The 15220-nt window shown below is 32.1% G+C and overlaps 3 protein-coding genes across 3 annotated transcripts in view; 1 reads left to right on the forward strand and 2 right to left on the reverse strand.

Moving 5' to 3' along the window:
• LOAG_18618 (calcium ATPase) overlaps positions 1-6069 on the forward strand; it is a gene marked incomplete at both ends in the record, with an annotated part of 9498 nt that extends 3429 nt beyond the window's left edge. The window contains 13 exons of the mRNA XM_020451281.1: positions 165-266; positions 532-635; positions 807-975; positions 1094-1353; positions 1766-1906; positions 2256-2331; positions 2585-2791; positions 2911-3109; positions 3335-3492; positions 3698-3862; positions 4101-4295; positions 4988-5120; positions 5990-6069. Coding sequence (XP_020304951.1) covers positions 165-266; positions 532-635; positions 807-975; positions 1094-1353; positions 1766-1906; positions 2256-2331; positions 2585-2791; positions 2911-3109; positions 3335-3492; positions 3698-3862; positions 4101-4295; positions 4988-5120; positions 5990-6069 — 1989 coding nt within the window. The remainder of the gene's footprint in view (positions 1-164; positions 267-531; positions 636-806; positions 976-1093; positions 1354-1765; positions 1907-2255; positions 2332-2584; positions 2792-2910; positions 3110-3334; positions 3493-3697; positions 3863-4100; positions 4296-4987; positions 5121-5989) is intronic.
• Positions 6070-6998: 929 nt separating this feature from the next.
• On the reverse strand, positions 6999-7881 carry LOAG_06448 (hypothetical protein; the record flags this gene model as incomplete). Its single annotated transcript, XM_003141984.1, has 3 exons — positions 6999-7196; positions 7269-7488; positions 7673-7881. 3 exons carry the CDS (start codon positions 7879-7881, stop codon positions 6999-7001), a joined length of 627 nt encoding a protein of 208 aa, XP_003142032.1.
• Positions 7882-8484: 603 nt separating this feature from the next.
• Positions 8485-15220, reverse strand: LOAG_06449 (hypothetical protein; the record flags this gene model as incomplete). Its single annotated transcript, XM_020447147.1, has 22 exons — positions 14953-15220; positions 14651-14818; positions 14058-14278; positions 13523-13691; positions 13288-13371; positions 12979-13133; positions 12586-12807; positions 12406-12480; positions 12259-12337; positions 11953-12135; positions 11314-11460; positions 11115-11205; positions 10828-10913; positions 10575-10646; positions 10285-10517; positions 10134-10208; positions 9924-10010; positions 9726-9849; positions 9393-9475; positions 9135-9299; positions 8927-8990; positions 8485-8805 (listed from the first exon to the last, which is right to left on the reverse strand). The coding sequence occupies exons 1-22, from the start codon at positions 15049-15051 to the stop codon at positions 8485-8487; spliced, it is 3003 nt and encodes a 1000-aa protein (XP_020302591.1). The 5' UTR covers positions 15052-15220.

Here is a 15220-nt window from a genome sequence, read left to right on the forward strand (position 1 = left end):
TTATTATTATTATTATTATTATTATTATTATTATTATTATTATTATTATTATTATTATTATTATTATTATTATTATTATTATTATTATTATTATTATTATTATTATTATTATTATTATTATTATTAATTATTGAAAAAATGAGTTCATTTCGAATTAGTTATAGCTTGGAAATAAGACGGAATGCGCACTTCTGGGGTTTGTACTTGATTTGGGTCAAAGTTATGAAAATATACGCAAAAAAAATCCCGAGGAATCGCTCGTCAAGGTTTTTGTTTTGTTTAAATGAATTAAAAATAATTAAATTTCATCAAAATTTAATTAATAGTAATTCACATTTTGACGTTACAGGTTTCATTTTTTTAATGATCGTTGCTCTAAGGATTTATGACTGAAGAAAAGACTGAGTGTCTAATTAGAACGAGCATATTAACATATGAAACGACTTATAAAAATGTTTCAGATTATAACAATTTAATAGAGTTTATTAATAAATGTGTTACTGAAGCTTCTAATTGATACGATATTTTCAGGTCTACACATTCAATTCGGTAAGGAAATCAATGATGACTGTTACAAGACTTTCAAATGGTTATCGAGTTTATGCAAAAGGAGCTTCAGAAATTATTTTGACCAGGTAAGTTCCATTTATCGATTTTTTGATTATTCATAAGTTATGCGAAATACGTATTGATTAAGAACTGTAATTAACGCTATTGAAATCAAATTAATTAACGCTATTGAAATCAAATTGTAGGTATTTGGATTGTTAAACTGAAATTACTGGAATTAAATTCTAATTTTCAAGATGTTCCTACATGCTTGGTCCGGAAGGAAAAATAAAACCATTTGATATTGAGCAACAGCAGGAAATGACAAGAAATGTCATCGAACCAATGGCTTCAGATGGGTTACGAACAATTGGACTTGCCTATAAGGATTATATACCAAGCGGTAAAACGGCTGCCCAAAATGATGTAATTTTTTGAAACAATTCAAATTTATATCCAATGGTATTTCGGAATACAATTGTGCTATATCCGGCGAATATTTTGCGTCTTATTGGGCAAAATATTCATTGGATTGAAATTATAGACAGTATATGAAGGTGAAATTGATTGGGAGGACGAAGAGGCAGTGCGAATGGAAATGACTGTGATAGCTATTATTGGCATACAGGATCCGGTAAGACCGGAAGTTCCTGCTGCAATTGAGCGATGTCAGAAAGCTGGTATTACTGTTCGTATGGTTACTGGTGATAACATCAATACAGCACGATCGATTGCTACAAGCTGTGGTATTTTGAAACCTGGAAGTGGTTTCTTAGCTCTCGAAGGGAGAGAATTTAATGAAAGGTAATAATTATTTGAGCAAAAATTTTAATTCAAACTGAAATTTTTTAATTTTATTGAAATCTTTTGCTCATATAACAGCAAGAAATTCTGCATTTTTACAAAATCGTTGCGTTTTGGGAAATCCATTGAAGTTGTCACATAAATAAAATCAAAATTGATTAAATGCTTCTCAAATTCATCATTTTGATAGATGATAATGAAATCCTTATTTCATAAAATGTAATTTAAAAATACTCTTAAATAGCATAATTAGTTAATTTACACGAAATCTATATTTTGAAGTGATTGTCGCACTGTATTTTTAAGGAACAAATTTAAGAAGTATTTCTGTGGCTGAATTTGAGAAGTTAAAATCTCAGTATCTGTTTCAATGTTTAATAGTGGTAGTAGTAGTAGTAGTAGTAGCATTTAGAATTCGTGATGCAAATGGTAAAGTGAATCAGGCAAAATTTGACACAGTTTGGCCAAGATTACGAGTACTAGCCCGTGCGCAACCATCCGATAAATATGTTCTCGTGAAAGGAATCATTAACAGTAAATCGTCAAAGAACAGGTAAAGATGCGATTTTCAAAAGTTCATTCAACTCATCGATTTTAAAATTTTGATTTTCTCAATAATCAAGAAATATTACAAATCATTTAGCCTTTCATCATCAAACTTATTCATTCTTCCTTATCTTTTGTAATATTTCTAGAAATAATTTTTGTTTTTATCTCAGTTATAAGAAGTCAATTTTTTCTTTTTTNTTTTTTTTTGTCCTGAAATTGTATTTTTATAAGAATGATTGGATTGTATACGAACATAGGATTTAATTTATATTTTGCTATTTTTCAGTAGCGTTAAATGTCTGTTAATACACCGAACACAGATCGTTTATTTACATAGGAATGGGTAATTGCAGAGAAGTGGTGGCTGTCACCGGTGATGGGACAAATGATGCGCCTGCATTGAAGAAGGCTGATGTTGGATTTGCAATGGTAGGTGGAAAAGCTTTTCGAAGAAAACAACTACATTTATTGGCACTTTGAATACGAGATAGTGATAAGAGATAAATATCGCTGATAAGACAATAAACAATCGTGGTAAATAATTGTAAAGTAAGTAAGCAATATTATACTTGCAAAAAGTAATTGAAAAGTAAATGAGTAATTTTAGAAATTAGTCAAGAAGATCGGTCTTTGTAAAATTATCTCTAATAAGGAGAAAAAAAAGGATAAACTAAAATTTCAGGGTATTGCTGGGACGGATGTTGCAAAGGAAGCATCAGATATCATCTTAACTGATGATAATTTTACATCCATTGTAAAAGCGGTCATGTGGGGCCGTAATGTATATGATTCGATCTCAAAATTTCTACAATTTCAACTAACAGTGAATGTTGTTGCTGTTACAATTGCATTTATTGGTGCCTGTGCAATAAATGATTCTCCTCTGAAAGTAAATTATTTTCCTTTTTTTTTTTTTTTTTTTTGTTAAATCCCTTTAAATTGATAAATTGAATTATCATCTATGATATGCAAATGATATCCAGTATTTTGATGAGTTTAACCTTTCAGGCTGTGCAAATGTTATGGGTAAATTTGATTATGGATACGTTAGCTTCATTAGCATTGGCAACAGAATTGCCAACAGAAAATTTGTTGGAACGTAAACCTTACGGACGTACAAAATCACTTATTTCACGAACAATGGTTAAGAATATCGTTGGTCATGCTATTTTTCAGTTATCCATTTTGTTTGCCATTCTTTTTTGGGGTAAGTAATCAAACTTTTGACATGACATGTTCGTTCAAATTGATAAATAATGTTATCATCTCTCATTACTCAATTTCATTTCATTTAATTAATTGAAATCACAAATTTTGTAAATTCAAGTTATCAATGAACATTGCATAAAGTGTCGTAAAATTAGACTGTTATATTTGTTGAATTACAACTTTTCGCTGATTTATAAAATAAAATTTCAAATCTCTTTTCCAGGCGATAAATTCATCCCAGACGTGGAAAATGGACGTTGGGCGCCGCTTAATTCGCCACCTTCGAAACATTTCACCATAATTTTCAATGCTTTTGTTTTGATGACTCTCATAAATGAAATTAATTCACGAAAGGTTCATGGAGAGCGAAATGTCTTCGAGGTTTACCTAAATTGTTGCAGCCTTGCGCACTGTACATATCATAAATTCTGCAAGAAATCTAAATTTTCAAATTTCATTCCTTCACAACATTTTGCTGTTTCAATTTCAACGATCATTTATTATGCAACTTTTTCACACAAAGACAAACATTTGCTAAATTTATTCTTTCAAATCTTGAATATTTCACAACAATTCTAAATTTTAGGGCCTTTTTACGAATCCGTTATTTTGTATTATTTGGATTTTGACGCTGATTTCGCAGGTGTTAATTGTACAATTTGGTGGCGCATGGGTATCAACAGCTCCTTTGAACGAAATTCACTGGGCTGTTTGTGTAGCCTGTGGGTTTGGTACTCTTCTATGGGGCCAAGTTTGTTTCGTTTATTTGTTTTTTTTTTTGTTTTTATTTTCATTCGGTTTTGGTTTTTCTGGATAAAAAAGATGTATGAATATGATTAGATTTTATTGATTGTTAGAAATTACGCTTCACATTCGTGGATTTCGCTTCATTTACATGAGCAAATTGAGAACTTTTCAATTGTTATACTGTAATAGTTGGCCACAATTTACAGGTTTTCTAGCAATAATATCTTGGATATAATTTATAGGTTCTAGCAACAATACCAAGTAAAGTGCTACCCAAATGCTTTTCATTTGGTGGTGGTGAAGTTCAGCCAACTTCAGTCTTAGTTACTGGCGAATATGATACAAGTGATGGTATTGTAAAAGGCATTCCAAAGGAAGATCAAAAAAGGCCTGGTCAAATGTTATGGCTTCTTGGATTGACAAGACTGCAAACACAGGTCTATCTTATCATTGATTTTTCACGCATGTATGTTTTTTTTTTTTCCTGGTCATTTTTCAATCGATTGCTAGCTACCAATATAATCAGGAATGTGATTTGTGATAATGTGCAGTGAATTGTTATTGATTAGTTTTCTTGTTCGTTTTCTTATTATTTGAATTTATTAGGCATGATTATGGATTAACCTCTAATTCCAGCATTTAACCTTTAATTCTTGCATTTTCACTTCCATAGATTATTATTTATATGAGCTATCATTAGCACAAATAGTAGTAGATTAGATAGAATTTTTAAAATGTCAAAATTACACAAATTTGAGAAAAAAAAACATTTCTGTTTTTCTGATTGTATCACATTCATAAAAGAAATGACTATATATCTGATAATATTTTAAGCATTTTCCATATTGAAATTGAGGAAAATTAGAGAAATTGTAAAGTAGGGAAAAGTAAAACAGTAAAATCGAAGTATAACCATTTAAAGATATAGAATATACGTAATAATAGGATAAACTATTGCACGATATATATAATTTAAAATTTGTCCATTTAGAAATAGTGTTTTTCCTTATTTTGGTATCCAGGAATATGATATGATATGATATGGTTTGTAGTAATTTAATATCATTTGCTATGATAGCATGTTTGGTTGAATTAACGCACTTGCAAACTGAATGACGCAGTCTTGCAGATGCGTGTTATTCGAGCATTCCAAACGAATGCATGTACTGCTCATCCAACTTCGTTGACAACTTCTACTGCCGAACGTCTTCGTGCCAGTTATCGTAGGCTACAACTTGCACGTGAAAGAGAAGAACAACGAAGTTCGTCTATCGTCTAGTCATCTGTTTCTTTCCTTCTAAAGAAAAAAAAAAAGAACAAAAAAACACACACACACACACATTTTTGATTTTGATTTATTAGAAATTTCAATTATTTTCATTTGCATAACGAATACATCTATTTCGAAAAATTTCAAAAATGTTCCCGAAGTTTTCAAATTTTCTTTTTCATAATTCCTAAAGTGATAAATTGATCGAAAAAAACAGAATATGTTCTTTTCGAAATATGGAAATGCTAAGTTAATTGAAATGAGAGTATTATAAAGTTAAATTATCGGTTGAAATGCATGAATTATCTTTACAGTATTAGCAAGATGTTAGTTTGTTTCCAGTATTCTTTGATGAATTAAAAGTGTGCACCTTTCGTTTTTTTTTTGAAAATTAGTTGTTAATTGAAATATTGAAATGCTTGTTATCCTCTATCTTTTTCTCTATGATTTCATCTTTCATTTAAAAATTTTTCAAACAAATAATTGAATTATCATTAATTAGTTTTTATTCCGAAAAATACCTTATATTATCGATTGTCAGGAAAAAAAACAAAATTAGGTGGAGGTTTGAGTAAATGACTAGTAGCACTGCATTTGCTCTTGAAAGACTAATTAATTTTTTTCAAAGCCTTTGGAACATTTAGATTGTGCCAAGACTTTCATCAAAAAATCTAGTGCACTGAATCTCCAAAAAAATCTTCAATATTATCAAAGTTCACAAATTCTATTTTGTTTTACTAGAATCTAAAAATCTAAAATTAGATTTTTAAAATCTTAAAAATCTAAAAAGCACAACAACCAAAATCACTTCATAATAATTTTTCTTTCATTTTCAATATTTAATTAATAGCATATTTTCAGGGATACATTCCGCAAGATTCGACGAAGAAATTCGGATAGATCATATGTCAAAGGATACACCAGCAGCCAAATTTGTATGATTATTTATATATCTTATATATCTGTATATGCATCGTTAACTATCATCTCAAAAAATAAAAAAAAAAAAAACTATCAATAGTCAGCTTAGAGTTATTCCATCTTATCAATGTTCTCTCAGTGGAATTTTTTTTTCCTGAAAATTGTCTTAAATCTTTGTTTGAAATAATATTTAGTTCAAAATATGTTATATTGACAATCATTCTTTTATTTCCATTCATTTCCATGCAAAATTTCATTTTCCCTCAAATATTTTTATTGAATATTTGTATGAAAAATGCATTTTGAATAATTTATGCGATCAAATCGAAACTGAAACTATCAAGAAATCGAACTTGAAATTATCCTAGATCAAATTGAAATTTCGTTATTTTTCCTACAAGTCCTAAAAATTTTCAAAATCTTTTCAATTATTCAATTTGACAAAAAAAAAAAAAAAGGAAAGAGGAGGAATACGAAGGACAGGAATATATTCATTCGGTGATTAAACATTGTTCTCTTCCTCTTTATAGCATTTAATTTTTCCACTTTATAATCTCTTCTTTTTTTTCATTTAATATCAAAACGATCGCTATCTGAAATCAGCTCATTACTCATTATGTGCTTTCAAATAGCGCTCCCTTCCTTTTCTCTTGAACGTTATTTTCACATTATTATTACTTTTTTTTGATGATTACAGTGATTTTGATTTAGTTTTTTTTTACTTTCTTATTTTTTGGTTCATCAATTTATATGGCCATTGATAAGTTAACCAATTATAGACTATATTAAGAGAAGAAATGATCTAAAAAAATCTCAAAATCTAGTGATGAACCAAAATTGTCCAAATGACTACAAATGATATATACTATTGCCTAATTATTGGTACATGTTTCTTATGCCAATTTACTTAGAATGATTCATGTTTTGTAATATAATAGCAGTAAGGATTTTAACCAAAAAATCTCAATAGACAGAAGAATTGTTTCAGGTATCGCTGAAATGATACCAGCAATCCTCCAAATAATGATTTGGTAAGAGGAGTAGGAGGTTTACTATCAATATCAGGGAAATAGATAGAAGTTAGGAATTTGTCCGGAGTGCTTTCGTAACAGAATCGTCTTACTCCATATTTACATTCATTTGAAACCTGGAATGTCTAAAAATATTAATTGAATACTAAGTAAATACTAATTTGTTGCAGTTGTTAATTCAAAATCACCATTGTTACTCGAAATTTTCGGATAATATACGCACTTTCCGAAGGTTTACTGACCCAGAACCTTAAAACTCCGAATTCCGAAGAATCCTGGAGTTCTGCAACAATGATTGCTATGAGGCTCAATTGATCGTTATAATGCCTGGCCTTCCCATTAATTACCGTCATAAGCTTACTTTTTTCAGCGAAAGCAAGAAACAGTTTTAAAGTAATACTGACGAGTCTATTGAAGCATTGTTAAAATTACACGCAGATATTTCGATTTGCCGTCAGATACAGGAAGTACTTCAAATTTACCGGGAAATCAAGATTCAGGAAAAAGAGGATTCCATTCTCATATAGATTTCTGGTATACTTCGTTGGTGTAAATTAATTTCAAAGAATTCAGAATTAAGCAAACTACTTACGGGGATATTGTACTTGATAAAATTGCTCTTAACTGTCCAGCTGAACTCTGCATCAGCAGTAATTCTGATTGAATTCGAAAGTTTTTGCACGCAACATATTGCGGGATCCGTAAAAAGTTTATATAAAATTCATTCGGATTTTCTCGAGTTAAAGGGAAATGATACTTTAGTCCTCGAATATCAACTTCCAGCATGAATGAAAATATCATTGCAAATAAATTCTGAACTAAAGACTTGCTTTTCCTCCAGTGTTGTGGGAAACAAACCGCTGCAAAATGATCGTTAAATATTTTTCAAAACAAAGGAAATGAGGATTTAAGCAAGATTCCACGAAGACAGTTATGGCGACTTCCTCTTGGTAGCGGATGATAATCCATCATGCGATCTTAAAAAAGACATCCTACGATTGGTTCTAATATGACAAACTGGACTGGTTCATTTCTTAGGTTTTTCTTTTTTTCACGTACGTAAATAACGCAGAGGAAAGTATGACTTTTGCTAAACTTAATGACCTATGATCATTGCTGTGATTAAACGAACTGATTGCATCACATATCTGATTAGAAATTGAAAAAAGTTAGTTTTGGCACAACATTTAGGTCTTTATTACTTGGGTGAACTTCGGTATTAAATGACTGGTTTTATCAGATGATGAAATACATGATTAACTATATCGTAACTTGTAAAATATAGAAGTCGTAATAAGGCACATTTTTGACATGCATTCTTGTCCAACCTTAAAACTCCCGAAATATGAAAGAATATGTCCTCCATATTCTGGATAAAAATCCGAGAATTCTGCACAGTAGTGATCATAAGTCTTCTTCGAAGGGATTTTTTGAATTTTCATCAACATCAAAGGGATTAGTCGATTCTACAGATTTTGCCGTACGCGAATTCATCGTTTTTGGAGTAAGGAAAGGATTAGGAGCTGCTGTACTCATTGAACTTGTCTCTGTGGATGTTCGATCCTCGAATTCATTTAAATTTAATTTATTCGTCGCACTAGTATCCGACTGAGGACTAGCCCATTCATTTTCATTGTTAGATCCTCTTTTCTTCGACCACGAGTCAAAAAGTCCGTTGCCAATGTATGAAGAAATAAGGCTCATACAATCGACTGATTCGTTTATCTGAAATGACGTGTTATGTGGGCTAGACGATCAGTATAACACTACTCGATCATTCTGTTCTAGTAGCAAATCGTTTTTCCTGATTCATTTGATAAACAACGTTAGATCTTCAAGCACACACCTCATTTTGAAATTTAATATAAGCACTACGCGTGGAGAAATCTCGCCTCTTATCATCTCGTATCCTAAAAATCTATAAGTTAATCATTACAGTTTTACCAATGCAAGAAAATTACGTCAAATCTTTTATAAATTTCTGAAAAACATAAAATACTTCACAATAAAATATCTTTCTAACACAGAAAAATGAAGTAGTCGCCGTAATAAACCTTTCATTACAGCTGTCTCGTATACAAGCTGGACAGTAGTCAGCCTTTTCACTATACGATTCGAGACAGTGAGCATGATAGGAATGTTTGCATAGGAAATGTACAGCAGGTAGTTGAAGAGAGGTGTCACATGCAGAGCACTTGTTCATTTGAAAAATTTGCACCCTGCAAATTAAGCAACTGATTTTTGGACAAAATGACGCAACAAATTAGTTGGATTCATGGCTGGCAAAGGCTTAAAGCTTTTAAAATACGGACTTGTAAGTAACGCTATCAATTTGCTCCTCGATTTCGGCCATTTTCGCCTCATTTTCGGCAATTGCTTCTTCATCTTTCTCGATCTCAAATATTCATTTAATGATTAAGGAAAGAAAATCAGTTATTCATTTATCAACAACTGGCAGTTTGATAATGAAAGATCACGAAAATAATATGTGTCATTTTCCATGAAGAGCTGCGCTACTACCACGGATGGCACTTGCTAAACAAATGGCCAGCTTAATGACTTACCAACAACTGCACGAATACTTCATGCTGGCAAGAATCAAATTAAAATATGGAAACATTGTAGATATTATCATGTAAAAATACCTGAGCATTTTGTCGCTCCATCCAATTGATAATATAATCCCTCACATGACCAACACAAATCTTGTCACTTTTGGAAAGGATTTCGAGAACAACAAGTGGGTGGATGCTATTCGTTGCTTCGATCCTGCAAGTAAACAAATAAACATATTGAAAACAAATTATATTTTAGTCAGAGAAATTGACGCCAACAGATCTAACCGCTCAAGTAAAAGTTTCATTGCGTCGGGATCTATATCTTTTCCGCGCGAAGCAAATACTACCGCATCGATCCACAGGTTACGACTGCTGAAAACAAGAAAATTATTGCTCTTTATTTAACTTTAAGCCGCTGTAAGAGCCAGAAAAAAATCACATATATTTGCGTAACGTCCATGCAGACCTGAAATGAAGAAAAATTTTGAAACAAACTTTTCCTGTTCGCAAAATTCAACGATTTCTCTGAGTTTGTTTTGTCGCATGTAGTATTCGATAAGTTTATCGTATCTACAAAATTCATCGTAATCGATTAAAACACCAAAAATATTGTGCAATTTATCTCTTGTAATTGTCAGAAATTTACCTTTTCATCTTTTTATATATGTCAATGATTCCTGGGACATAATTGAATAGCTGACACAATTTCAAGGATTCCTCCAAATTTTCGTCTCCGATTAATTCCACAATGTCTTCATCATAATTAGGCGTATCATGAAGCACAAGAATTAGAATTTTTCGATCATGAAGTGAACAGAATAAAGTAAATGAAAACAATGATGTTGAATAACAAAAATATTTGTAAAGAACATCAACAAACTACAAACATATTCCTGCACTGGAACCCAAATCGAATAGAAAAAAAAAAAAACCTACGTTGCGTAGTGCCCACTGACGAAGTCGAAGTTCTAACAATAAATTATGCAACTTCTCATTATTTTTCTTGTCCTGAAAACAAAATTAAATCGAACAGATAACAAAACAAAGAAATGACAATCTAATGGGCAATACTACGTCTAATCTATTTTTGAGACATGACATTGCGCGTGTACAATGATCAAATCTTTGAATATTTACTACTGAATTTGAACTACTTTGAACTGAAAAAATGACTCCAAAAAATGAACACCATCTTCAGTGCTGTTTCTATAAATCTGGTACATTGCGAAGGTAGTCCAATGAATACTTTCATCAAGGCAAGACCATTGATTTGGCCTGAAATTCCTTCACTTTGGATCCCCGCAACAAATACCACATATTTGCAAGAAATGATTAATAAAAGAAACTTTCAAATAGTGGCCCCACAATTCCTCACTCAACTGTAATAAACTGCTCAACTTAAAAAACAGTAAATCACGAAAGTTTAACAATGCTATCGTCCTATCCTCCCAGTTCACAAATAATCAAACTACCAACTGAAACACGCTCTATCCGATAACAGCTTCATCGTTTCTTCAGGGTTGTTTATCAATAAGCATTTTCCGAACTTTTCCAAGCATGCTTCAACCTGGACTTGAAAAAAAAAGTCGTGAGTAAATTTCACCCTTTTTTCAAGAATGATTATCAAGCACTTGATACGAAATATTCTTACTTCAACGCAAAGCGAAAAACAAACCTGGCGAATTTCCAGTTTGGCAATATATTTAAGCGCGGATTTATAATCAGCTCGATCTTCGATTAAGATGCTTAACAATGCATCATGCTGCTTATGCTTCGCGCAAAGATGACACGCTTCCGTTGTAAAATTTGCTGCACGAAGTATCTGTATTTTAAACATTCAAAACTGATTTTTTAGTTCATCAATCATAAATTTGTCATCAAGGAAGCATGGGTACGTAGAAGGTAATGTCATTCTTCGAAGCTCACTTCCATAAAATTATCGGAGTTGTGTTTAAGGGATAGGACAAACAGAATTCAGCATACGAAAACCAAATAGTATAATGAAAATAAGTAATAAAATGAGTCCTTGGGCAACGCTACAAAACAGCAATAGATTAAGCATTCAGGTACTGTAATGTCAAAGAACGTTTCTAGATTGAGGACACTGATATAAAATTTACAAAAGGATTCATTTGAAAAAGGTGGACTGGTCTACTCTTAAACAATTTGCGTGTGTTTAATAATGAAACACTTTTTTGGTTAAAAAATCGTAGCACTGAAATTTTTACAGATAGTTTTTGGTTATTTATCTCATGCATTACGGCATATTAACGATATATTTTCCAAATTTAGTTTCCAAAGTTTGTAAAGGTACCTGAACAGCTGTTTCAATATTGCATTCAAAATTACGGTCAATAAAATCACGAATTTTATCACGTGCTGCCAAACGGATGTAGCAGTTCAATAATATGGTCGCATGATGACTGTTCGCCTTACCTTTAGCGTGAAGTACTTCTAAATACATGCACAATTCTTTTATATGAGAACCATCCAGAAACTGAAAATTATTCGTTATGAAAACATTAACTGCCAAATCTCTTCCATTAGTACACGAAAGTGGATAAGCGTAATTAGCATGGCTCGCAAATTGTGAAATTAGGGAATTATTTGAAAACAGAACCTTTTTAATAACATATGATGGCTCTAGATATTCGACAGTTTCCGTGTACTGTTGTACTGCATTTTCAAAATCCCCACTTCTAGAATAAATCATTTCAGGAAATAAAAATAATTACATGACATAATGCGCGAATAATGACCCACATACCTGTACAAATAATCACCGTACTTCTTATAAATTTCAGGAAGATATTCCGAAGCAACTGAACTTCTCTTAGCAACTCTGCAATTTGCGAAATAAAAGGTACTGAAATAGAGAAAGAAAGAAAACGACGGGAACGATTAAAAAAATTATAATGTACGGTATCGAAGACACTGAATAACTGACCCAACAGCAAGATCATACAAATTTTTCTTAAATAAAATATCCAATTTCGAGCTGATGCTTTTTTCTGTAAGGGCTGAAAGCGTTCCGTCTTGACTAAGAACCATTAATACATTATCCAATAAAAACATCCTTGCAACAGCTGGAAGAGCACATGAAAACGCAACACTTTGCCCTTCGGTATCATATACTGAGACAACATATGTCCACATTTCATTTGACGACCTGAAATAAATGTTAAAATTCTTTATGATCTGCTTACAAGTGAAAAATATTGAAATAACGTAGGTAAGTTTTAATAGTAAATTTCTGAAAAAAGCAAAAAGTTTCAGGACCATTCCGAGCTGACAATTTCCTCCTACCTCTTCACTTGAAGAATTAAATTTGAAGACTAACGGTACAGCAGTAGGCTGCCTTGTAAGTAATGCAACGTGATGATCAAATGCAATTAATTGGATCTTTTCATTGCTTCTACCAAGAGCATGGCAACGACCCTTACCGCTGTCGGGATCAGCGGTCAAACTCCGTTCTGCTTCATAGAAGTGTACCATCTATAAAAGGTAATATCTGTGTTTCGCCAAAACATATTATTCCCATTAGCAAAATGTTATTTATACTTGAAAGTAAAGAAATATGAAACATCCACATCTAACACACATTTTCCATATAATTTAGTTAGATAAGCACAGAAGGATTAAAGTGAACCTCCGTACTACCCACAATAAGTTGATTGCGCGCTTCATTAAAACTCCAGCAGTCACGAAGACAGCCTTTCGCATCGTGTACGACCTTTAAAGAGGATCCTTTAACATTCCAGAAAATAAAAATACAAAATAAATTCAAAACTACAAAAAAAAACTGCAAAAAAAGTTAAGAATTTATTCGATACTATTTTCGTATCAAAAAAATTCACATCCAAAGGAAAAACAAGAAAAAACACCTTATTTGTGACGGTTTTGTTGGTAATTGAAAAAGATAATACGGATGTAGACGTTAAACAATATAGGATGCAGAGATCCTGAGTGGCAATCCACGTAAGAAAAACACCTGTTATTTCGTCACCTGGTCCTGAACTTGAACCATTGACCACAATAAGCCATTTGCCAGATCTGAAATCCCATTATAACATGGTCTTTCAGAATCTGTAAAATGTATGAAATATATGCTAAAAAATATTTCTGACATATCTGCTTGACTTCTACAGTAATTACGTGCGCCATCCTATGATTTCAGGATAACAGAAAGGGATTTGCATGTTGGTTCTCTGTCCTGACAATTGATAAGTGGTGTTGTTATACTTCCTTAGCCTTACTTTTGCACGAAAAATGGTTCAACTTTTCAAAGAACTCATGTCAAACAGTAGCATTAAAACAAAAACTTATCCGTAGGAGAAAAAAATATTTTAACCCAGCTGTTACAGTTAATTTTAACAATTTCTGAAACAATAGGTAGGTTATGAAGCAGCTGAAACTCACTTTTCTTTAATATTACTTGTGGAATAAATAACCGAAGAATCAACGAAACCAACAGCGATATGTTGTAAAGATGAGTGTAACGCAATGGCACATGCTCGCGTACTACGTCCAACACCTAACAGAGGACATACACGTATCACGCGTATGCAAAACGGTGCATCTTTCTCAATTCGATCTAATTGCCATAATTTAACTAACGAGTTAATCCCTTCTTCATCTTCCTGCAAATTAGTCGTTTTTTCATTCCATTTTAGCTTTACGATTTTTTAGTTATATCATTTTTTAACATTTTGATAATGTGTGCAAATTTGTTCATGTTTTCAGTTTATTTTAGACTATTCTTTAGGTTTTAGCATTTGTACACATATTTTTTATATAGCTTCCAATCTCATTGTCCTTAATTCTTTTTCAGTTTCTCGAACTTCTATTACCAGCAATTGTATAACCCTTTAAACAGCATCCAGTGTAACTAAAACACGGAATCAATTTAAATGGCGGACACTAGGGAAATATGTGAAATGATATGTGTTAATGCGCAAAAAGTTGATTAGCTCAATTTTTCAAATCTAAACAATTGAATTTAAACAGCTTACTCCGACTGTCGCAAGAATAAGACCAGCAAGAGCTATATCAGCCAGTGAGCGTTTATGGGCAATCCAACAGTATTCCTCCAAATTACTCGACAATTTGAATATTGCACCACACGCTTCTCCGAATATTGTAAATCCAATACCAGATACAGAACGAAATGCTTTGAGATTCTGCAAATACATCCAAAATTCCATAATAAGTATTGTACCTGTTTGCACCTTTAAAATAGAACTTAGATACTCTTATACGAAATCGACCACTGAACAGTTTTATGCATTATAAAGAAGAGAAGTTAAAAGGAAACCTTTAACCCGTTAAACTTGCATTCAGGATTATTCGGATCATAGACAGTGTGCTTCTCAAAAAAGGTAAATTGTCGCCAACCAGTTTCCACCAACGACATCACACCAAAGCAAACAGATCAGAATGTGATACTCGTGCTATTTAAGCTTCAGAAAAATGAATGTTACGACAAGTTCTCGTAATCCCACGTGAATTCGTGGCACCATAAGTATCGCACATTAAAACAAGATTCTCTTATCTGTCCGGAGTTCAGTACTAATTGCTCTGAA

This window comes from Loa loa (assembly GCF_000183805.2).
Source record: "Loa loa unplaced genomic scaffold supercont3.401, whole genome shotgun sequence".
In the NCBI taxonomy this organism is placed as follows: Eukaryota; Metazoa; Nematoda; class Chromadorea; order Rhabditida; family Onchocercidae; genus Loa; species Loa loa.